General features: G+C 49.4%; 1 protein-coding gene across 1 annotated transcript in view; it reads left to right on the forward strand.

The window, feature by feature from the left end:
* The window catches only part of BCAR3 (breast cancer anti-estrogen resistance 3), a 104,850-nt gene that overhangs the window by 38,144 nt on the left and 43,990 nt on the right, over positions 1 to 22,716 (forward strand). Inside the window, exon 3 of the mRNA XM_004689766.2 lies at positions 491 to 530. Coding sequence (XP_004689823.1) covers positions 491 to 530 — 40 coding nt within the window. The remainder of the gene's footprint in view (positions 1 to 490; positions 531 to 22,716) is intronic.

The following is a 22,716-nucleotide window of genomic DNA, read 5'->3' on the forward strand; positions in this document are numbered from 1 at the left end:
TGTGGCTTAGAAGCAGAACTGGGGGCAGAGCTGTGCTCACCCACTCACCAGAGTGCTAGGTGACCTTGGGGCTCTGCTCCGCCCTGCCCACCAGAACCTCCGAGTGGGCAAGACACAGCTGCTCCATCCCAAGGGCTGCCTGGTTTGGGCATCCCGTTCTGTCTCACTCCCACCTCTGCTCTCCTCTCAGCTGTTTCAGGCTTCCAAGCTAATGTGTATGCTCCGGTGTACGTAGTCCTAACAGTTGGAGCTTCAGTGTGATGGGAAAGGACTGGAAGACCGAGGTCATGGTGCCGTCCCCCTTCCCAGCGTCCACCATGAAAGGAATTAGTGTGTGTTCTAACTTCCTTAACTGCTGAGTGTCCAGAGGGGAGGCTTAAACATTTGAATGAACAGGGTGGGAAAATGTTGGGTTTATTTTATTCAGGTAAGGTAAGAAGGCATTGTTCTCAGGTGTTCTCATATTTATATTTATATTTTCTCTTTTCAGGGATCAGCATCTTTTGGACCCAACGCCGGGGTACGTGAAGGTAGGAAACCAGGGTTTGACCGTCACTGGGAGCCAGGGGTAGAGTTTCCATTTCTGATGCAAGGATGCCAAACACTGTTGCAGGCTGACTGGGGGAGGAAGCTGGTTGGAGTGAAACAACCAGGAGGTAATTTGACTCTCTCAGGCCTTTGGTAGACTGTGAAGGGGCCTTACATCAGCCTTGGGCTCTTACATCATCCTCCTGTAAGTCTATAATCTCTTCCCCTTATCTGAAACTCTTGGACCCAGGTGGGTTTTTAAAATTCAGAATTTTTTTAGAGTGGTGATGTGGTCCGTATCTAACACCCCCAAAGGGATTTGGGGCCGGCACCCATAACCAAATTCATTATCTCAGCAGTGAATGTAAGGATATTTACATTAAGTAGAATAAAACAGATTTAAAATGATTTCATGTATTTTGGTCCTGTTTTGCTGGCCAGGGAGGCTGGATTTGTTTGCTGCCAAATAAGTTATTTATAGATTTTCAGCTTTCAGAGGTTTGGGGTTGGTAGATGAAGAATTGCAAACCTGTGTTTTTCTTCAGTGGAGGCCTGAAGCACCTGAGGTTTGCTGAGTTGCCCCAACCCCGCCCCGCCACCCCACCCCCCCCACACACACACCCTCCCCAGGCAGCACCTGCTCGCTCAGCAGCTTACCTGGGCGCATGCTCTGTGGCCATCTGCTGCTCTTCACTAGACCTGGCGTTTGATGCTTCTAAATATTCACTGTTTCTAAACAGCATTTTCTGTGAGCAGAAAGAAGCTTGTCATCGCTTCCCTCTTCCTCTGTTACTTGGGTGTACATGTTTGCTTTATTTTATTTTTGAGAAGTGTAACTCTGGTTTGTACTATAGAAATGGGAACTCTAAGTTTGCTAGGCTTTTTTTTTTTTCTTTCTTTTTCTTCTTTGGTTTCTAAGGGTAAAACTTAACTTTTTAGGAGAAATCACAGCACATTTTAGGGCTCAAGGTGGTGTGACCTTGGAGTCACACCCATCTTCCATCACTCCAAGGGTAGCGTCCCAGTTTGGGAATATTCAACCTGAGAATTTTTGTGTATCTGCACCTGCTTTTGGTATTTTCTTCACTTTCTAGACAAGATTTTGGCTGGAAGAAAGTTCTAGTATTGATAGAACCACTTGGTCACTTGAGGCAGTGACATTTTATCCCTCTAATGCCCAGATTATGTCTGAATCTTCGAAGCTTCACCGCAGCAAACGTGTAACCTCGTAAACCACAGGGGCAGTCAGGATTGGGTCTGAACTTTGAGTGACGCGTCTCAATCCTTCTTGGTCAGCAAAGGTGTGTTTGTGCAGAACTTGAGGGGATACTCATTGAGCCTGTTCTTGGACTTGACTGTCATGTAAAAACTGTGCCCTGGAATTACACAGCAAATGAATCACAGCAGCCTTTTAAAGTTCACTTTGTACCATGTTTCAGAAATTGTCTGTCTCCCATTCCAGTCCCACAAAGCTGTGCTTGGCAGGTACATCCCTGCCTCTGACTCCAGTTACTCAGTCTTTTCTTTTACAAAAGTCCAAACCTTTTTAAGATCACCCAAAGATGGATTCTAAAGCTAAACAGATTTTTGGAATGACCTGTTTCAGCTTGATCTGAGCAGTTGGATCTCATTCGTGAATATGGGTCATTGTGAGTTGAATTCTATGGAGTAAGAAGAGCTGTCGGAGTGTGGGTGGCTTTTATTTAGCTGTGCTCTCCCTGCCTTTCCCGGCACTGACAGGTGATAGAACTGCTCCTGCTCCTGGTGGCCCATGAGGCGGGTGGGGAGGCTCATTTTCAAAAGTCTGTGGGGTTGTTCAGAAGGTTCTCTTTGCTCCTAACCTTGTGTGAGTCTGGTCAGCTTTATAAATTAAGCCTCGATATGTCATCTTTTTTTCTTTCTTAATTTGCACTTGATTTAAGAGGGATGACTTGGGGATGTGTTAGGTGAATGTGGGGTGTTTGCATTTTCCCTACCAGCATAGAAGCTCGAAAAGCATGTTCTAGGGGCCTTTGTCCTCAAGCACTGTTACTCTTCGCCCAGCACAGGCCGCCAGACTTACTGCTCCGTCAGGCCTGGCTGGTGAGTCTATGCTACTGAGGCTGGTAAGTCTAGTTGCAGCCGAATGGAGGGTGACTACAGATAATCAGGGGGAGAGCTGTGGATAAAAAGGGGTGCAGTTGGCAGCCACCACCACCTCCCCCACCCTACCCTTGAGCTCTTCCTTCCCTGCAAGTGCCTGCACACTTAAAACCTCTTGGGTTTGGAAAGGTTCTCTGTAAAGCCCGTCATTTCTTGTAGAGTTGGGCTTAATCAGTCTAAAAAACAAAAGTCAAAATACCTCATTTTTAGGGATCCTTGTAACCCCAGAATGAGTGGGTCTGCTTTGGCATGGCCTCCTGCTGCAACACCTGCCCCCCCACTCAGTGCTCTGTCTTTTAAGTGCCACGCTCCTTCCCACAGAGACCGGCTCCCCTGTCTTCCCCCGTTGATCCTTGCTCAGCAGGGGTATGAGTTGTGTGGAGCTGCCCATGGGGATCTTTTCTCGTCATGGTTCCTTACTCACATCTGGCATCCAGGGCTGGGAATCTGTGGAGGCCCAACCCATGGAAGTAGTGGTTAGAGCTGAGGGTTGATGCTGTGGGTCCCTACCTGCAGGGCAGTCCGGGGCCAGCTGTAATTGTCAGGTGTGAGACCACCTCCCACACCCTGGGTCTGGGGAAGGCTAAGTGCTGAGGAGACTCCTGGGAGGATGGGGCCTCAGTGGGGCGGGAGCCGGCCAAGGATGCCCCCACGTATGGTCCTGTCCACTTTGTGCTCTGTGTCCTGCTGCTGTTCCACTCCAGTGGTTGGGGTTGCAGCTCCTTAATGGGGCGGCATGAAAGGGGGCCCTGTGGCGGTTGCTAAGATACGAGTAGCCCTTCTGTGCACCGGGGCTGGGAACCCCCAGGATTGTGGCCAAGTCCTTTACCTCCTCCCAGCAGCATCTGGACCCTAAAGGCTCAATTCCGTGCTTGGAGGCAATTAAAAAATTAGACCAGGTCCAAAGAGCCCCAGGGATTTTGGAATCTTCCAAGGTTTCTGTCTCCTTTCTCACTGTTAAAGAGGAGGTTTGGGGTTTTTTTTTCCCTCCTTTTTCTTGTTTTCCTGGCCCTCTCCTTTTTGCCATGATTTTTTTCTCTAACGTAGCTCAAAATACCATCATCTTGAATGTCTGATTTTTTTCCCTATGAGGTCCTTTTCCTTAATCTAATTGCTTCTCTTTCACTGTCTAAAAGTAACCTCCTCCTCCAGGTGGGAGAGCAAAAACTCCACCTCTGTAGTCATTAGTGATTTAGTTAGTGGAATATAGCTCTGGAATTTTCCTCTGCGTACTTAGCATACCTTACCCCAGATAAAACCAACTTAAAAAAAAAAAAAAAAAAGCAGAGCAAATAGCTTTCCGAGGAAATAGCCCCGGGCAGGCAAAATTATGAGGTAAAGCTGGTCCTCTGGACTGCTTTACTGTTTACTGTTCCATTTGGTTTTGCCATGGTTTTGTCCTGTTAAAACGCATTTACTCAGTGTCTAGTTTCTTAAACCTGCGTCGCCAGATAACGCCTTAGAACATTTGATTTTTAAAAATGTGCATCAACGATAACAAACCAGATAGCACTCCCGGTGCGACTCCTAGTGACACTACCCTATGCTCTCCAGGACAGGCGTCTGGTCCACCCGTGTTTCTAACCAGCAGCGTGAGCTTGGGCTTGATGCCACTTGTGGACCGTATCTCCCCCCCTAGAAAACCAGCAGGTGGGCTCGCGTCTCTTCCAGGTTGATATCTTTAGATTTTCCCAACCCTGTGATGGGTTGGAGGGGAAAGGTTTTTTTAAGCAAGTGGTGGGGAGCTTTGTTACTGACCCTGGTGATCATACAACTGCTGCATTAGTTGGACCCAAGGAGGTACTGAGCCGTGTGACTCAGGTGACACCAGGGAGGTGCTGGGTGTCACCAGTGGCACCAGCCCAGAAGACAGCGGATACACCCCAGTAGTCTGCATTCATTCTCGGGATCTATGATGCTTGAACCTCTGAACTTGACTTTCATTTTCTTCATTTGTTTCCTGGGGCTACTTTAATCCTCAGAAGTTGTGCTCTCCCCCACCCCCATAATAAATGTTAATATATTTCTTGTCTCTCTTCCCTATTTTCTAAAATAGACTGAAGATTCAAGTTCTTTTTTTTTTTTTTAATTTATTTATGCTTATAGAACTGGGGTATAAGCCAGAGGTGTGGGGGGTGAGAGGATTCACCAGAGACAGAGTAGGGAGCAGAACAGTTAGATCACTTTAAATACCCTGCTGAGGGGAGCAGAGGGCGGGTCAGGAAAGGTCTGCTGTGCCATGTGGGCACCTCCCTGGGCAGGGATTGAACTTGTGCTGCAGTGGCTTCAGAGAGCTTCATAGTGCTGCGCTTTAACCCGTTGCGCCACCAGGGAGGGCCCTCAACTTCTTAACTTCCTCATCTGTAGCCCTACAATCATTTTGGTAAAGCCTCTTTCCTAACGGTGGTTTAAAACTATATTTTTAGGGAGTGAGGGGGTAGGGCTCACTATGGCTAGTGATTTTCCTTCTAGAAGAAATGGCTTTTATAGATCTTTCACTTTAAAATAAGCTGCCCTTCAGAAAGATAAGTCAGAAACGGAAAAGAGCGAATTGAAAACTGATTGACAGGTCAGCTGAGGTGTCTGCAGCCAGGACCTGCACTGGGGTGAGGGCCCGCCCACTGTCCAGGCCACAGTGAGCAGCTAGCTAGCAAGTGTCCCCTTCCCCCCCCCCCCAACTGAAGGGTGGTCTCGTTCCCGCCATCTGTTGCAGTCACCTTGGTGAGTCCCTGCAAAACCACTTGGGATCTTTTGTACATGACTTGTGGTTTCTGAGCTCGCCTTGGACATTAGCGGGAGGCTCCCGACTGGGCTCTTGAGTGCTTTCCCCACAGTGCCCCTGCCCTGGGCAGCTCAAGAGCCCAGGAGACTTGGAATCGGTCCCGTAGGGGTTAATGCTCTGAAAATGTGCTTTCCATGAGGGTCCTACGACATGACAGCGGGCCAAGATTCAGAGCTCAGCAAGGCTGTTAGCCGCAGCCGAGACTGGGGCTACGTTAGGTCACCCAGCAGATTAAAAGAGGAGTAATTATGCGAATTCCAGCGCCAAGAATAAGTGCCCTGGCTGTGGGAGAGCACGGTGGGAGAGGGGGCGGCTCCCCTTTGTGCTCGGGATGGCCGGAGCCATGGTCACGGCTAAATAGCTGTCTTTGAGGGAAAGGGGGTGGGGGGTGGGAGGGAACAGGCCAGTCTGCTCTGAATTAGCCAGCTAACAAAGTCATGAAAGGGACTTACAAAAACATTGGTACGCTGGACATTCCGTGAGATTTTAACAAGTTATATGAACCAAATAACAGCCTGATTGGCTGCTCTGCCGGTCTCTGCCGAGTGTGTGCACAGCCTCAGAACCGAGCTTCCCCTGTGGGGCCAGGTGACAGCACTGCCAGCGTGAATGTGCCACGGCCTTGGCTTGTCCGGGACGTGCGTTGGGTGTAACGAGGCTCCCTCTGATCTTTCCCACTCCACCCCAAAAACATTTTCTGTAATGTTCTTGGGGTGTGTATGTGTGGGTGGATGTTGCTATAGTTAAAAAAAAAAAAAAAACCGCTGAGGCAGGTGCTGAAGCAGGTGTAAAGACGGAAGAACAGAGGTGAGAGACAGACCCTCTCTCTGTCAGTAGCATCTTCTCATCTGTGACAATGGTCATTTATCTGCTTAAGAATTTGAATGCGGACGTGTATATAGTTATGTTTTTAATGGACAAAGCCTGCATACAAGCCAGGTGTCCTTCACTGGTGAAGGGATTATGGGATAGCCATCTTCTCCAGAAGGGATGTGCTCCAGGACACATATAAAAACTTAACAGTGACGGGAAACAGACCACTGATTTTAAAAGGGGCAAGGGGAGAGCAGCCTGGAACAGGGAACTTGGGGAGATGATGTGGCCTTGGCTGTGGCAGTAGTTACCCAATGATGGTGGTTTCAAAGCTCAGAGAACCGGACTAGCACAGGTGACTCTTGCTGAGTGCAAATTAGACCTCAGTAAGCCTGTCTTGCAAAAAGCAAGCTAAATCCTGGTCATGGTTTAACACGAAGTGCTGTCACCTCCATAGGGGAAATTTTTGGTCTCGAGAAGAGTCTCATCAATGACTGGGCTTCTGAGCAGGTGGAGAAAGTGCTAGTCTTGGGGATGCATTACTGCACATCTCCTCCAGCTGGTGGGTTTGGACACTCACCGCTTGTTAGTTATCGTCCAGGCCAGTCCCACGGGTGGGAATAAGGGGAGGCAGAGCGCCTTCCCTGGATAGTGGCAGTGAAGGGGGCGTCAGGGCAGGCCCTGCTGGAAGCTTTTTGGATAGAATTAAGAGTCATTGAATTGGGTGAGTTGACAGTTCCTGGAGGAGGTCAGGGAGAGGAGCCAGGGGCCATCCAGCGTTCAGAGTATCTAGCCCCTTGCCAGAAGTCAGTTAATATCTTCGAGGAGGAAAGGAGATAGGAGACTTCCTACTGGAGGCTTTGTTACCACAATAATATTAATTCATGAGCATTTGGGGGTAGCGTGGGCCAAGGGTGGGGGAGCAAACTGCAGCCTGAGACCAGGTCTTGCTGTCACCTCTTACCACACTGCCTGCACGCAGGTAACAGAACCGCTGGTTGTAATAGTTGAAAAAAAATAATTTGTAAAAAAAACAAAGTTCAAGCTGTATACCAGAGATATTTTATGGGGGTGGAGTGGGGAATGGGATCAAGGACAGTAGGGGGAAGGAAATGCACTGGACTTTGGTGATGGCACAGGGGTGATCTGGTGATGAGAAGCCCATGGGGATTGCAACTGAGATGGAAAAATGCACAAAATGATGTAAAAATAAAATATTTAAAAAAAATTATTCCTGCCTAGAAAAAAAGTTCAAATTTCAATGTGCACAAGGTTTTCTTGAAACACAGCCATGTTCATTCATTTACATATTACCACTTTCACCCCCAAATGATAGAATTGAGTAGCCTGAAGTAATGGGCAGCAGAGAAGATTCATTGACCCCTGCTGTAAGCCATGGGACAATCCACCGCCTGTTTCGCTTCCCAGTAACATGTCCTAGGCTTTCAGACAGACTCCGTCTGTTCTTGCTGACGTTTCTTGATGACACACTTCCTTGTGTCACCGACATCCCTTTTCTTACCTGATGACACCACTGTGAGTCCTGGAGCACATGTGTGAACTTGCACAGCTGTAGAGATAGATGACCCTTTGCTATGCTGCACGACTTGGATGCATCTCCTCTTCTGGTCAGCTTGGCTGTACTTCCCTGCATCTCTCCTTAGGCCAGATTGTCCCACCAAAGCAACCTGAGGTGAGATTTTTTAGTCTTGTGAGTCAGAAGCGGCTTAACCCTGGACCTCCTGAACTGTAGTTTGAGTCAAGGTCAAACCCTGCAGAGATGGTCAGAGAAGCCTGATTTGTTCTTTGAGGAGAATAAAGAAAGCCAGACCTGCATTTGTATTTGGTGCTACAGGCAGAAGACTCCTTTGAGATCGCAGACAGAAGGAGAGGTGGCAAAAAAGATTGAAAGCTAATAAAGCTAATATGCAAGTAAGAATTAAAGCTGTGGCTTCTGATGGGACTCAGCCCTTCCAGGAGGCTTGTCTGTGTCTCCCCGACCTCCTGCCGTCCACCCTGTAGCTGTATTCCTCCATGCTGACTTCTGTTTCCTCTTACTCTTTGCTCTCCCTCAGCCGAGAGGAGAAAATGAAGTCCTCATTCCCCCTCCACCTTATGAATGGGACTTTATCTGGAATTAAGGTCTTTTTTTTTTTTTTTTTTTTTAGTATTTTTACATCATTCTTTTTGTGCATTTTTCCATCTCAGTTGTAATCCCCATGGGCTTCCCACCACCAGTTCACCCCTGAACCATCACCACAGTCCAATGCACTCTTCCCAGTCCAGTGCACTCTTCCCACCGAGTTCTGATCCCATTTCCCTTTCTGCCCCCTAAAATGTCTCTGGTCTATAGTTGTTCATTGTTTTCATTTTTACTCTGCTACATTTGTTTATTTTTTTTAACCCCCTTATCTCTTCCGTTCCTGCCATGAGTGAAACCATCTGGTATTTTTCTGGCTAATTTCACTAAACACAATCCCTTCCAGCTACATCCATGTTGCTGCAGAAGGCACGACTTTTCTTTTTGATTGCTGAGTAATAGTCCATTTTGTATATATATGTACCACATCTTTTTAATCCAGTCATCTATTTTGGTGCATTTGGGTTGATTTCACATCTTCCCTGTTGTAAATAGTGTAATAAACAATAGGGGTGCAGGTGTCCTTTTAAATCAATGTTTTTGTGCCCATTGGGAATATACCTAGGAGTGGAATTGCTGGGTCATATGTAAGCTCTATTGTTAGCCTTTTGAGAAGTTTTCTTAAAATGGAATTAAGGTCTTTACAAATAAAATCAAGTTCGCATGAAGTCATACTGGATTGGGACCCTTATCCAGTGACTGCTGTCCTTATGGGAAGTAGGGAATTTGGACATAGAGACACAAGGGAGTGTCACATGACAACAGGAGTAGACTGGGGAGATACTTCCACAAGCCAAGAATCACTGTAACCACCACAGACTAGGAAGAGGCAGGCAGGTTTCTCTTGGAGCCTGTAGAGAACGTAGGTCATGCTGACACCTTGATTTGATTGTGGCTGCCAGAGGATAAATTTCTATTTTAAAGCCACCAAACTTGTAAGTGGTTACAGCAACTCTGGGAAACTCATGCACCTGCAAAATCCATCTTAGCCATTTTTTGGTTGCATGACTCTCTGCAAGTTTCTGAAATTCCCTGGGGTTCAGTTTCCTTAGCAGTAAACGAGCTCATGTGAGGGTTAAATGAGTTAATACATGTAAAGTAGTTAGCACAGTGCCGATACGTGGACAGTATACATGTCAAGACCCTCCCTCCCACTGATGCCTAAAATATAGTACTAGACCCTCTGTAAACTTTTTCTGTATGTGCCTACCTCGCCTAATTTATAAACTGGGCCCAGAAAGGTTAGCAACAATAACTAATAACAAAGTAGAAGAGCTGTGACCACGAGATACTATAATAAAAAGTCTGTGAATAAGGTCTCCCTCTCACATCTTACTGAAGGTCAAATTGAGACAGGAGTGGGTAGGCCATACCTAAGTTTCATCGCTGCCATCCTAGTTCTCTGTGTGGTTGGTTCATCCTGACCCAGATTTCGCTGCCTCAGAGAGACCGTCCCTGACCTCCCCACTGAGAGCAGCCACCCTGGCTGCTGCCGGGCCCTCTGTGTGTGATCTCCTTTATCTCCTTAGCCCTTGCCCCTTGTCACCTGCAGGACTACTTCTCACTTGTCTCCCGATAAACCAGAAAGATTCGTCAGGGAAAGGAAATAGGAACTATTGGGTTGCTGGAAAAGCCCTGGACATATGTTCTTCTGTTTTTCAAGCAAAAATGCATCATGACTTTTCCAACAAGCCCGTACGAGGGCAAGGGAGTGTTGTATTTTATGTTAAGTCGCTAGGGAAAGCCTCCTGCAGAAGGTGACTTTTGAGTGCAGGGGCAAGTCAAATTTGATGTCTGTTAGTAACTATTTAGTAACTCACTAGCTGATGGCAAATAACATTCACATCTCTAAAAATTTTTTCCAGAAGTTCTTAAATATTTTTATTTTGTAATAGCATGGAGTTCCCATTGCATGATTTTAGTTTACCTTTTGTTACCCACCTGTGGAGTCATTGTTGTCACTCTCAATAGTCACATGTCTAGGCAACCTAGACAACCTCTCTAGCTCAGATCTATCTGTTCCTCAGGAAATCTTGTTATCAGCTATTGGGTTCCAGGAGCTTTTCATATCCCAAAGCCTGGGGGGCCAGACTCGCCATTGTTGGAATTCTTTGCTGTTAAACTCTGCCCTCTAGTGGTAATTACATGGCATAGCAGTACAGCATTTGGCTACGTTGTGAGCGCTCCACATTCTGGGAGCTTTTAATACTAAACGAAATTCTGTGCCGTGACACTATATTTACAACTTCAAAACGGAGCTATTCTTGAGGTATCTAAAAATCCAAGTGGTTTTTATCGGATTCATATTTTTTTAAAAGGAACTAAAATTGTCTAGGCTTTTTATGTTAGAATTAATTGTGTAACATTGTTGAACAAAAAGCCCTCTGAAGACACTGAGATTTTGAGAGAGGAGGATTAGTTTTGATTGAAGTGTTACTGTGGTAACCAAGAAATTTCCTTGGGAAAAAGATCGCATTTGAATTGTGATTTGACAGTTGGAAAAATAAAAGGTGGCTTGGCAGGAAGGAAGCTGGTCTGGGTGAGGCGGAAGATAAACATCGGCGTGCTTAAGGTGACTGGGGAGAGCCCACATCTGAGGGACAGAATGTTCTCTGCTGGCTGAAACAGGAGGTGGCAGCAGAAGGAGACTCCTGGGAAGAGAAGTTGCTCTCATGTTTCCTGAGTAGAACGCGCAAGAGGAGACGTGAGGTGTTCTTTTGAAATTCTGAAGTGGTCAAATTGTTAGGAGAGCAGGAAGCTGAGTTTGGGGACAGTTTAACTAGTCCGCTGGTGATTGCCAAAAATAATAGGTAACCATATAGGGCTTTGCTGCTGGCCTTTTCCCATTGAACATCACCCCGTGTTAAATGTATGGTTTACCTCCTCTTCAAAGGCTGTCTGGTATCCCTCAGTGAGAAATGCAACGCTGTTTAACCAATGCCCTACTGACATCTGTCCACCTGTTGAAAACAGCATATGGAGACGTAACAAATATTTGTTGAGTATCCACCATCTGCTGGTCACTGTTCAAGGAGCTGGGGAACACAGCAGTGGGCAGTGTCCCTGCCCCTATGAAGTGTAGTTTATTAGGTGGCCGTGAGCACCAAGCCAGAGAGACCCACCAGGAAGTGATGATGTGTTGAGTTTGAACCATGAAGGTGACTTCTGAGTGGAGGGGCAAGCCAGTGCCTGAGGGCGAGGTGATGAGACAAGGCAGGGCCGGGAGCCAAGCTTACCTCTCCCATGGAGGTGCCCCAGCAAGGCTGGAGGAGCAGGGGTGAGCTTGAGTGACCGTGGTAGCAGCACATGTAGGATGGTGATCCAGAGGGAGAGGGAGGTCACCTGGCGCGTGAGCCAGTGTGGGCACTTGCTTTTAGGCAACGAGGTGGGAGCCACCCCGGGCTCACTCTGGCTTCCATGCCCCTAGCTGTTGCCAACAGGAAAGGGTGGAGGCAGAGGGGTGAGTTGGAAGGCTCACTGCATGGTTCAGGCGAGGGGCGATGGGGCCCTGTGAGGGCAGAGGCAGGTGGAGATCAGGGATTCTGGGCTTCTCCCGTGAAGGTAGAGCCTTGATTTCCTGACGGGCTGGGTGGAGAAAGGAGGAGTGTAGCACGGGAGGATGGTTCTGCCACGCACCCAGGTGGCTTGGGGTGCACGTGGGTGAGAAGCTCTGTGTGATGAAAAGCTGAGTAAAATGATTGAGTGCTGAGTCTGGAAACTAAGGTGTTTTTATTCTGTTTTTTTACATTTCTCGCAGTTTCCAACTTGTCTCTAATAAGCATTACTGCTTTTACGGTGTTTTTAAAATAAAGACACCCCTCTATTTATATACCTTAGTTTACTCCATAGAGAGGATACTGGAAAATTTATGAAGCCATCAGAATTATATGAAACAAGAAGCTCAGGTGTTGTTCTGTGGGCTTTTGGTGTTAGTATATTGCATAAGAAATTAAAATATAGGTAAGTTGAAAGTTTATTTAAGTCAGTTAAACTGATGATACTTTGTGCAAACGTAAGTCATTTTTATGAAAAATAAATTTTTATTATGTTTAATGAATTGATGATGAGGTTTTTAATGAATAATGTTTTATAATGCTAAGCAAAATGCAGTGGGACATGTGGGACTGTGTTGTTCTGTGAATCTCTGTACTGTCTGGTCTAATCGAGCACAGCTCTGCTTGGGCACTCAGTCTGAGCCTGCTGTGTTACTTTGTTCTGGTTCATGTCTGAAGAAAACTTGCCCTGCACAGTTCAAAAGGACAAAATACATGGTTTTAAAGATTTATTTATTTTAAAGATTTATTTATTTATGCACACAAGAACTGGGGTACAGGCCAGAGGTGTGGGGTGGGTGAGAGAGTTCACCAGAGAGTGGGGAAGCAAAACAGGCAGATTGATGAAGCACACTACTGAGGGGAGCAGCAGGCAGGTCAGGAGAGGTCTGCTGCGCCATGTGGGTCACTTCCCTGACCAGGAATCAAACTCATTACTGCAGTGGTTGCGGATGGCTTCATAGTGCAGTGCTTTAAACCCATTGCACCACCAGGGAGAGCCTGGAAGGAATATTTTTAATAGCCTTTGCAAATAGATTCTTTAATGCTATGCTACAACTTGAAAAGTTGTACTTCCTTAGAGGCCAATTGCAGTGCAGGATTTTGAAGCAATGTCAGTGAACTTGATTTTTGCTCAGTTCCCTTAAGCTATGGCCTATCTGGCAACTCGAATGGCTTTTTCCCCAATGTGACTTCGTCATCATGCATTTAGTCACTTGGAAAATGCTGATTTACTGGCTTATGCACATCTTCCAAATGTTGATATATTTTGGTACACAATATCAAAACTGACATTCATTCACAGCCCCACTCATTAGGAAAAACCACTACAATATTGGAAAGCTGTCAGACTCATCAGGGTGAATAGAAGCTCCCCCAAATTCCAGTTTGTGGCAAACACAAATCCTACCATTGCCAACAAGTACTGTCAGTCGCTCTCGCTGAAGTGATGGACTCACTCTGTTCGTCTTGTGGCAGATGTCTGCAGATCAACCCCCATCCAAGCAACCAGAGTTAGAAGGACATTCCTTGAAGTCAAAATGGCGATCTGAGAAAAAGCAGCCAGGTCAGCTCACAGTTTAATGGCCCCGTCGCTTCCCCTCGGCCAGGTTTCTTGGGGACATCCTGTCTCTTGGCACAGAATGTTAAAGAGCCGAACTCAAGGGCCAAGATCCAACGAAGTCAGTAACTCTCGCTGCCTCAGCATGGCCTTCTTAAGTGGAACTGACTATTGAATTTTTTATTAAAAAATGTGTCTTCGATACGAAGTCAAGAAACGCTGTGACTACTAACCCAGGATGATGCTTCTTTCTCCCTGGCTCTGTGCTAAGGCTCCTCCTTGCTTCTGTGTAAATGTCAACCCAGTGAAAGGGGCAGAAGAGGTCTCAGTAGTATTATGAAAATAGCTTTAACCTCACAGACTCCTTGTAAGGCCTCTGGGGCCCCAGGGACCCCACTATGAACATCAAGGTACCAGGGAAGCTCCTGCTACTTGACAGCCATTCTAAAGCTGCAGAAACTCTTCAATGCAAATAATCTCTAAATGGAGACCATATTTTTTTCCTAGCTTACTTTATTTTTTAACTCTTCTTGTGCAATGATTACAGTTATACTTTAAAAAAAAAACGATTTATTTATTTACGCATGTAAGAGCTGGAGAATAGGCAAGAGGTTGGGGGCTGGGGATGGCGCGTGAGGCTTCACCAGAGACAGAGTGGGGAACGGAACAGGCCAACTTCTGAAATTCTGCTGAGGGGAGCAGCAGGTGGGACAGGAGAGGCCTGTCACAGTGTGTGGGTCACCTCCCTGGCCAGGAATAGAAATTGAACTGCAGCTTCATAGTGCTTTGTTTTAACCTGTTGCGCCACCAGGGAGGGCCCAGTTACATTTCTACTTGATGATACTGAGGATGAATAAAATAGGTAAGAGACATGACATTTTCATTTAGAAATAAGGCAAAAATACAACCACTGTCTTAGAAAGGTTCTCGGTCACAGGCCTGCTCTTTATAATGGAGTGGATTGTGAAGCCTCAGTAAATAGTAGCTATTTCACACGGACTGAGTCATTGCTCACTATATACTGTGAAGCGCCAGGCCAGGACAATTGTTCTTCTGCTCTAATCACTTTATATTAAAACCTTGAAAGCCCCAAGTTTGGTGCAGCCAGGGCCTGGCTTATGGCAAAGAGGCCCTGCTTGGACGTGAAATTGCAGTCAGGGATAAACTTGTTTAAGGATAAATTCATTTAGGGATAAACGTACTTGGGGTGGGCTGAGAATGAACATTCTCCTGATCCTTAAGCTTTTATTAATTGCTGCTGCGTTTGCTTGGTTCTGCGCTCCGGGTGTGGATTAGCTGGCGTGACTCCATCCAGTCCTCTGTGTCGATGAAGATAAGGATGTGTCAGACCCTGGGAACGAGAACATGCTGTTTGGGCCTTGGAGGCAATTTCCTTTCAAGCCCCAGCTCTCTCCAGATGGCATCTAATTGTCTCTTGAATGACCTCAGTGTCCAGGCCATAGGAACCTGGTCTGAGAGGCCATTTCACATATTTATTAGTTTGTGGGTGAGAACTTCCTACATAAAGCCCCCATTCACACACTGAAAAGAGCTTTTTGTACTGAAGGAACGATGAAGCTGATGGCCTGTTTCCTGTGGCCCCCAGTCTGGGGTTGGGGGGTGTCTTAATATTTTCCAGGCCCAGGTGGGTGTTCTTCCAAGGGGCCTGTGTGGCCCAGCTGAGTGCCCTGGAGTCCAGTCTCCTCAGGGGCTTTACACTAACAAGGCCCTTAGCTGAAAGGGTCGCTTCCCCGAACTTCGTGCACAGCATCCAGGACCAGTCAGTCCCCCAGGTGTGTTCGGGAAGCCTGTTCCCGTCTAGAAACACGGGCAGTTAACAGCTGAGTGAGACGCGACGCTAGTCTAAAGGCGGGACTGCAGGACTGGGCCTTGTGACAACGAAAGTGCCTCTTGTGTCAAGAGTCAGGTCTCATTGTACCTGACTGCTTGGCGTGGGGCGACCCTGCCTCTTTCCAAATACAGCAAATAAGAACCCGTCTCTGCAGACACACACACACACTCTGCATCCTCCTTGCAAGGAGTGTGTGGACCCAGACGGCAGCTTCCTAGCCTGTCTCTAAATGGCCATTGGCTCCCCTGGCCCCTTTAGCAGTTACGCTGGGTATTGGGTAGGGTGGTGAGTAAAACCAGGGTCCTGAGACTGACAGACAAGGACACAGGTCGTCTTCATGAGCGCTTCCAATCACTGCACAACAGGCTTGGTGCTCACTGGCATGTAAGGGACCATAATGATGGGGTGGGGGTGGTGCTCCAGAGGGCACACAGACCGAGAACCCAGACACCCTTCCCAGGCCATCCTTAGCTACATACGGAACAGACCAGAGACGGTCTGAAAGCAACTTGAGCATGAAATTTCACCTCCTTTTACCTGGAGAGAAGTCACAAGAATTGCCCTGCCAGGTAATTGTTACACCTGGTCGTGGTCACTGGGGCTCAGTAGAGAGTGACTCGGCCAGTGCCACCGCATCTGAAGCTCTGCATTTCCACTAAACACTAACCTTTGGAAATCTCCTTAAGAACTTCAGACAGTGCTGTTGTCTGCATCTGCAGGGGGGCAAACAGTCTCTGAGTGCTCTCCCCTGGCCTGGGAGGCTGCTCCGTGTGTTCTACACCCTGCACCACAGAATAGCCCAACCCCATGAGGGCCGCTCTCCTGCCTCATTCTTGACAGCTCAAGGTGGCCCAGATCTTTGCTTGTCTCTGGAGGTGGCCAAGAGACACTGTTTTTACCCAGCACTGAAACGTGGCTGTGCAGTCCTGTTAGTGGGCACTTGTGGGGTCACATGACGTCCATGTGTGCTGGGCACTGTCTTTGCATTTCTCAGGTACAAAGGTCATGTCCTTCACCTGTGCGCGCCAGGAGAGCCCACACAGTGTGCTGTATCTTGAGCTTGAGTTTTACCTAATAATGTCACACTGTACGTACTTAAGCTGAAGATGTGAACTAGGAAATTTACCCCTGGGAAGGGCAGGACTGGTGTGGCCGGGGTGGATGGCTGCTCTGGGGAAGGAAAACGTCTTGGACCCCAGTTGGACACCCCCTCTCTGCCCTCAGAGCACTGTGTTCTCCGAGCCCAGCTTGTCCACATTGTGGGCATCGTGGCTGGGCTGCCCGTGGCTCACACCTTACAGCCCGTGGTCCAGGAGAAAGCAAACCTTTCTTCCTGCTCTAGTGGGAAAACCCCGGGGAAGGATTCTGCCTGCTCTAACTTGGGTCACGTGTCCACTTCTGGAACATTCTGTGTTCTGATTGGCTCACGTAGCCGTGACAGGTATGAAGACACTTGCCATGGGGTAAGACTTCTAAATGTAAAAACTACTACCTGCTACTTACATCGTTCCCCTGCTGAATTCTCAGGATCAGAGCACGTTAAGCTTTGCTTCTGTTCTCCATCTTCTCAGGGTGTGAGCATATGAAAGCTGGGTTTTGCAGAGCTACTTTCTTTTTGATCTTTTCAAGCCCCATAGGCTTCTTTCTCTGGTTTGCCTCCCTCCTGGTTTACACATGTGCTGATTCCCACGGCCTCCCAGTTTGCAGAGCCATGACCGTTGGGGAAAAGGTCTAGGTGGTGGTGGTGGGAGGAACCAGGGGGCTGTAGATGCCCCTATGATTTATCGTTTCCTACATCCTTGAATCTGTGACCTCAGCAGCCTAACCAGAGATAGCTGTGGCATTCCTAGAGAAGAGGCAGGTGGTTCCTGCTGCTCAGCCTGGTCACCCTCCCACTCCTCTGGGTATGCACTGGAAGGCCGGGGAATGCATCGGCCTCTGACTGCTGGCGATGGGAACCCACCACCCCCACCATGGGCACCAGGAGAGACCAGTGTGCCTGGCACGTGTGGGCGGCATCATGGCTGGCAGGGTAGGAAGGGCAGACTGGTAGTCGATAGGCCCTGCAGGAGCACCCACTCTAAGCTGGCCTTGGCCTGTAGCAGAATGGGCTCAGTGGCTTCGTCTCCATATAATCAAGGGTCCCTTCGGCCACTGGCAGCGCCTGTACTGTGGGACTCTGCTGCCTCCAGGCTCTTCTCACTCTGGCTGCCTCATCCATCTGTGCGTGCCCTGCCCTGCCCTATCAGTTCCGAGTGGACTAGGACCTCTGACCCGGCTTATTGACTGGGCACAAGACCTGCCATCTGTGTTGCCAAGAATATCTGTGCCTTGGTTGGAGAAATGGGGTGGTTGCCACCGCCACGCTTCTGCCTTCAGATTTGCCCCAGATAAGGCGTTCCAGGCAGGCAGCCAGGTGGTGTCCACGCTCCCATCGTCACGTTGACCAAGCCCGCCATTCTGGTTCCGGTTGTCTTAATGATTAACCACAGCAACAGTTCTGTATCACGTGCGAAGCGGAGCTGTGACTGCCGTCTCTAGTGTGAACACTGAATGAGGCGTGATGGTAAAAATTCCCTTTATGGTTGCTGACTCCTGGGGGCCTGGCATACAGGGTGAAGATGGGCTTCTTTGAGGAGGCCCCTCAAAGTCTGTGACTGCTGCATCTCCCAGGACCACATCCCTGAAGTCTGTAGCAGGGGTTGTGAGGGTCCAGCGGGAGCTGTTCTGCATTCACTAAGTATCGTCACCTGGGTGAAGGGACGCCCCTCCTCTCTCAGGTGGCTAAAGCTCACCCAGCAACAGAAACACACTGCCTGCCTGTCTCCTCCCCTGCAGCTACAGCTCCCCCTGCCTGCAGGGGTGGGGTGGGAGGGGATGCTTTCTGTCTGTATTACTCTTTTGTCTGTATTGATGAAGGTATTCTCATTCTTGCACTATAAAGCTGGTTAAGACCTTCAGAAGCTACCTCTTTAAAAGACTGAAAATGTGGGCCAGAGGGCATTTTTCCATCACATGACTCACGGAGATCTGGGTAAAAGTAGTGAATGAACCCCTCACCTCTGTGAACAGACCACCCAACAGGTTGTGTACAATTTCTCGTGGCTCATGGAAGCCGCCCCTACCTCCGTGACCCCAGGTAGACAACATCTGGTCCTAACTGATTCTTGTAGCTCTTTGGGCAAGATGCAGAATTATGTAGATGAGTTTATGGCTGAAAACTTCTGTTTCCCACTGAAGCATTTTGTTCACGTGGCTGGATTCTGCTGGAAAGCAAAGAGGGATTCATAAGCTCACTTTCTACCTGACTTCAGCTAGTTCTCAAGGCTGGAATGCGGGGGCGTGCAGAAGCCACCTCTCACCTGGGTGGACCTGCCCCCAGCCTGGGCTTCCTGTCTTCTCAGACATTCTTTGCTGGCTGTTTCATCACTCAGACATGTAGTAGCTTTTCCAGGTGGGGGGTGGTGGGAGGAGAGGGGTTGGTCTACAGCATGCACTGTAACTAGTGATTCCTGCCATTAAGGACCAGAGACAGGTGCAGGCAGGAGGCAGAATCTGCACACAGAAGGCTTTGAGAGTAGCTGGGCAGAGCAGACAGTGTCAGAAGGGCTGGAGCAGGCATGGCTCCCGTGCTAGAAATGGGTGGTATCAGCATGCCCAGAATGGCATGTGTGAAGGATCTAGGCACATGGGAGGTGGCCCTCGGGGGCTGGAGACAGGCAGAAATGTTACCTGGGAGACTCCATAAGGGGCAGGGTCAAGGCTGGAGGAGCAACAGACCGGGCAGCCTAGCTGGACATGGACTGAAGCCCGGGTTCTGCAGCCCAGCTCAGTGAGGGGTCAGTGGGGAACAAGGGGACCCTAGGGTCCCCAGTCAGGTTGGCTGGGATGGGGTACCAAAGCAATGTTGGGGAGAGGTCCTGGAGCCCCCATTGGGGAGTGCCAGTGGGTGGGTGCTGTGGACGTACACCTGCCTGTTCAAACACGCAGCTCCTAAAATGACAGACTCTGAAGCAGAAAGTCATGAGAGACGATCTGAGCAAGTGTGACTGAAGCCATATGTGCGGTTTTAACATGCGCTCTTCAGATTTAAAGGCTGAAAAGTATTCGGGGCTGAAAAGTATTCGGGGCTGAAAGCGCTCTTGGTCTCCCCCTCCCTGATCCCTGGCTTCCAAGGGTCGGTCACGGGTCACTTAACCACCAAGTGAGGTCAGTCGGTGGTGCAGGATGGGGGCGGCCCCTCTTCCTGTGGTGTGCGGCTCCTGTGGCCTGATGTGCAGGTGAGATTTCAGTGCAGTTGGGCGTGTATCCTGCAGGAGGAAGTGGCCAGGAGACAGGTGCCGGCCAGGTCTTTGAAGAGGGAGGGCAGCCCTCTGTGCTGAAGCCAGATGCCTTGTCCTCAACCTCACTCGGCCCCTCACAAAAATCTGGTGGACCAGAGGAGAGGCTGAGGCTCAGAGAGGTTCAGTCATTTCTTAAGGTCACCCAGCTGCTAGTGTGACTTGAGTCTGCTCTGGCCCAGCCTCCGCTCTCCCACCTCCCAGCGTCACTTTTGAGGCATGCACATAGCCGCCTCGCTGTCCAGCTTAGGCAGGTGCCATTGTGCAGCAGTGCGCGAGAAACTGGAGAGCCAGCGGCAGAGAACCTGGCAGCAGGTGCCCCAGGGAGCCCCCCAGATGGCCTCAGCCCGTCTCTGCAGCTCTCTGAGCAAGCGGGACCTTGAGGGGCTCGGTGGGCCCTGTCAGTTGCCTCTACAGCTCACACCTAAGCACAAGTGGAAGGGGAAGAAAGAACAACAGAGCAGCCCAGGAGTCAAGATGACAAGGAGGTGAAGGCAGAAGAGTGTGTGTAGTGGAGGGGGGCTGTGAGCCAGGTAGCCAGGTTGGATGAGTAGGGGTACCCAGGGGTGTGGGCATGGGCTTCGGGGGGATAGAAGGACCCCTGACATCATGTGTGAAACATAAAACTATGCCTTTGGTTCTGGAAGGAGGATCCTGTGTTTTCCGAGACACCCAGTTAGACTGCGGCCCCCAGAAAATCTGAGTCTGCTGTTTGAAAGGTAGGACTTAGGCCCTGTGCATCTTCTTTTAATGTTGCCTTCATGCCAGAAAGAGAAATTTGAACATGCCTACGCTAGTAGTTCTGGATGACCTAGTGATGTAAGGAAATGGGCGGTGGAGAGAGATGGGACAGAATGGTATGTGATGGTGCAGGAAAGCAAAACCAGGGTCAGGTGCTCCCCTGATTTTTCTTCGCATTCTTGGTTATATAGTTTTCAGGTAACAGCCAGTTAGAGAAGCAGAAATTGTCTGTGTTGATGCGGGGGGAACCGAAGACCCAGCAGAGAGAAGTCTGTCGGTGAATACCGTCGTTAGTCTGTGCTAGGCAGATCAATACCACTTCCGGACGGAGACCAGTTAACAGCCATACTCTTTCATTCCCTTGAGGAATCTGGGGGGAAGCGTCAGACTGAGATGAAGGCAGAACATCTCATAAATGTCCCCTCTGTGTTTGCCAGCACAAGCGGATGTCTTATCCACAGCAATATACCCAGCAGCACCCACAGCTGACTGGCGTTTCAGACCCTCCTCCCGCCAAGTCCAGTTCGCACTCCCTCTTGGAGCAAAAAAAACCAAATAAATTGCATTTGCTCTTAGGAAAACACGTTGAACATCTTTGGCAACTAGTGTGGCTGCTGTGTCTGGTGTGAGGAGCGGGTGACCTCTTCCCCATGGCCTCTCCACCTTCCTCAGCCATCTCCCAAGAATGCTGCTGGGGCTTTGGGTCACCCAAGCTCCTCCCCACCACCTGGCGCTCTGCTTCATTGTGTTGAGAATCAGGTGGGCAGGCAGAGGCCTGGGACGTGTTGGGAGCAGGGCTGCCCATCCACGGGCCCTGGCTTGCACCCCGGGCTCCAGGCAGGTGCTGCCCAGGCCACCCCTCACTTCCAGGGGCTGCGGAGGGTGTCCTTGGGCCTCGGGTCCTCATTGACCTGCCAGGCTGGTGCCAGTCAGGGCCGTGCGGGCCAGGCTTCCTGGATACCAGGGCAAGTGGAATTGGTGACAGTGCCTTACTCCGTTGTTCAGCCGGAGCCAGACGGCTGGTTTGAGGCCAGGGAGGATCCATCATCCCAGGGGGGCTGAAGCGTCTCAGTGGTTGCCACAGGGGTTAGTCCGTGATGGATGGAGACTCCTCGGTGGATGTTCCGAGCGTGTCCCCTGCGGGCGAGGCCAAGCCAGCCCTCCAGCCACAGCCCCGCCCAGCCACTGCAGTGTCCACAAGCAGGACTGCATGGTGGTGATGGAGACAGTGCCCGGCCCCTGAGGCTCGAGGCCTCGATTTCTGGCAGCCGGGGTGGGGGCGAGGGGTGGACAGCAGTATTTTTGCCTTACCCTGAAACCATGAAAAGCAGACACCTGGTGGGTCCAGCTTCTCCCCTGGCAGCATCTCCCCTGTGACGGGAGAGAGAGGGTTGGCTTCACGGGGAGCCTGGTTTTCTAGTGGGGACTGTGGTGCTCAGTGAAGGGTTCTGTTTACTAGTTCTAGGTCTCTCTTGGCCGAGGTGCCCCTGCTGACAGGAAGCATGGGCTTGTGGAATACAAGTGGCAGGCAGCTCTTGTCTCCATGGTTACTAAACCCACAGGTTAGTGGCTGTCAAAGAAAACGACATTGAGGGTGGTGTTCCACATTGAGGGCGGTGCTCCTGCAGGAGAGGGGTGCAGCCTGCTCTGGCTTTCTTCCCACGTGGCCTGAGGTAGCAGGGATTTCCTTCAAGAGCCCCAGGGGCTCTGCCTGGCTTTATCACAGGTGTTTTCCTGGGCGCAGAGCAAACCTCCCCTGTGGCCAGAGTCGGGGGGTGCCGGAGAGCACCCCAGGCCCTTTTGCAGAGTGGCCATTGCTTCCGTAAGCCCTGCTGCAGTTACTTCTTGGGGGTTGCACTAGAGTCACCCACCCTGCCCCCAAAAGGACTTGGCATTTGGAAAACCCTGAATCTAAATTGGGCTGTTCCTAAATCACATGTGCCAGATCATTAGGGACCTGCTGCCTTTCCATAGGTGGGTGCTTGCAATTACAAGACATTTAAAAATGCTGTTTGTGCTTCCATGTGATCAGACACCAGGTTCTGCAGTCACAGGCCGGAGTCCCTGGTCCTTTGTTCCCTGCTGAGCGACGTGCCTTTCTGGTCCCCTGTTTCTCTGTCCCGAGAATAGAATCATCACGGTGGGGAGAGTGTGGGGGAATTGATCAGTGGAGATGGCAGACATTTAAAAGCATAACAAGTCAGGGAAGGGCACTTTGTGAATTCATGCAATTATCATCTTTAGTTGCAATAACAACACATTATTT

The sequence above is a fragment of the Condylura cristata genome, unplaced genomic scaffold, assembly GCF_000260355.1.
Source record: "Condylura cristata isolate star-nosed mole 26May11 unplaced genomic scaffold, ConCri1.0 scaffold00026, whole genome shotgun sequence".
NCBI classification, from domain to species: domain Eukaryota; kingdom Metazoa; phylum Chordata; class Mammalia; order Eulipotyphla; family Talpidae; genus Condylura; species Condylura cristata.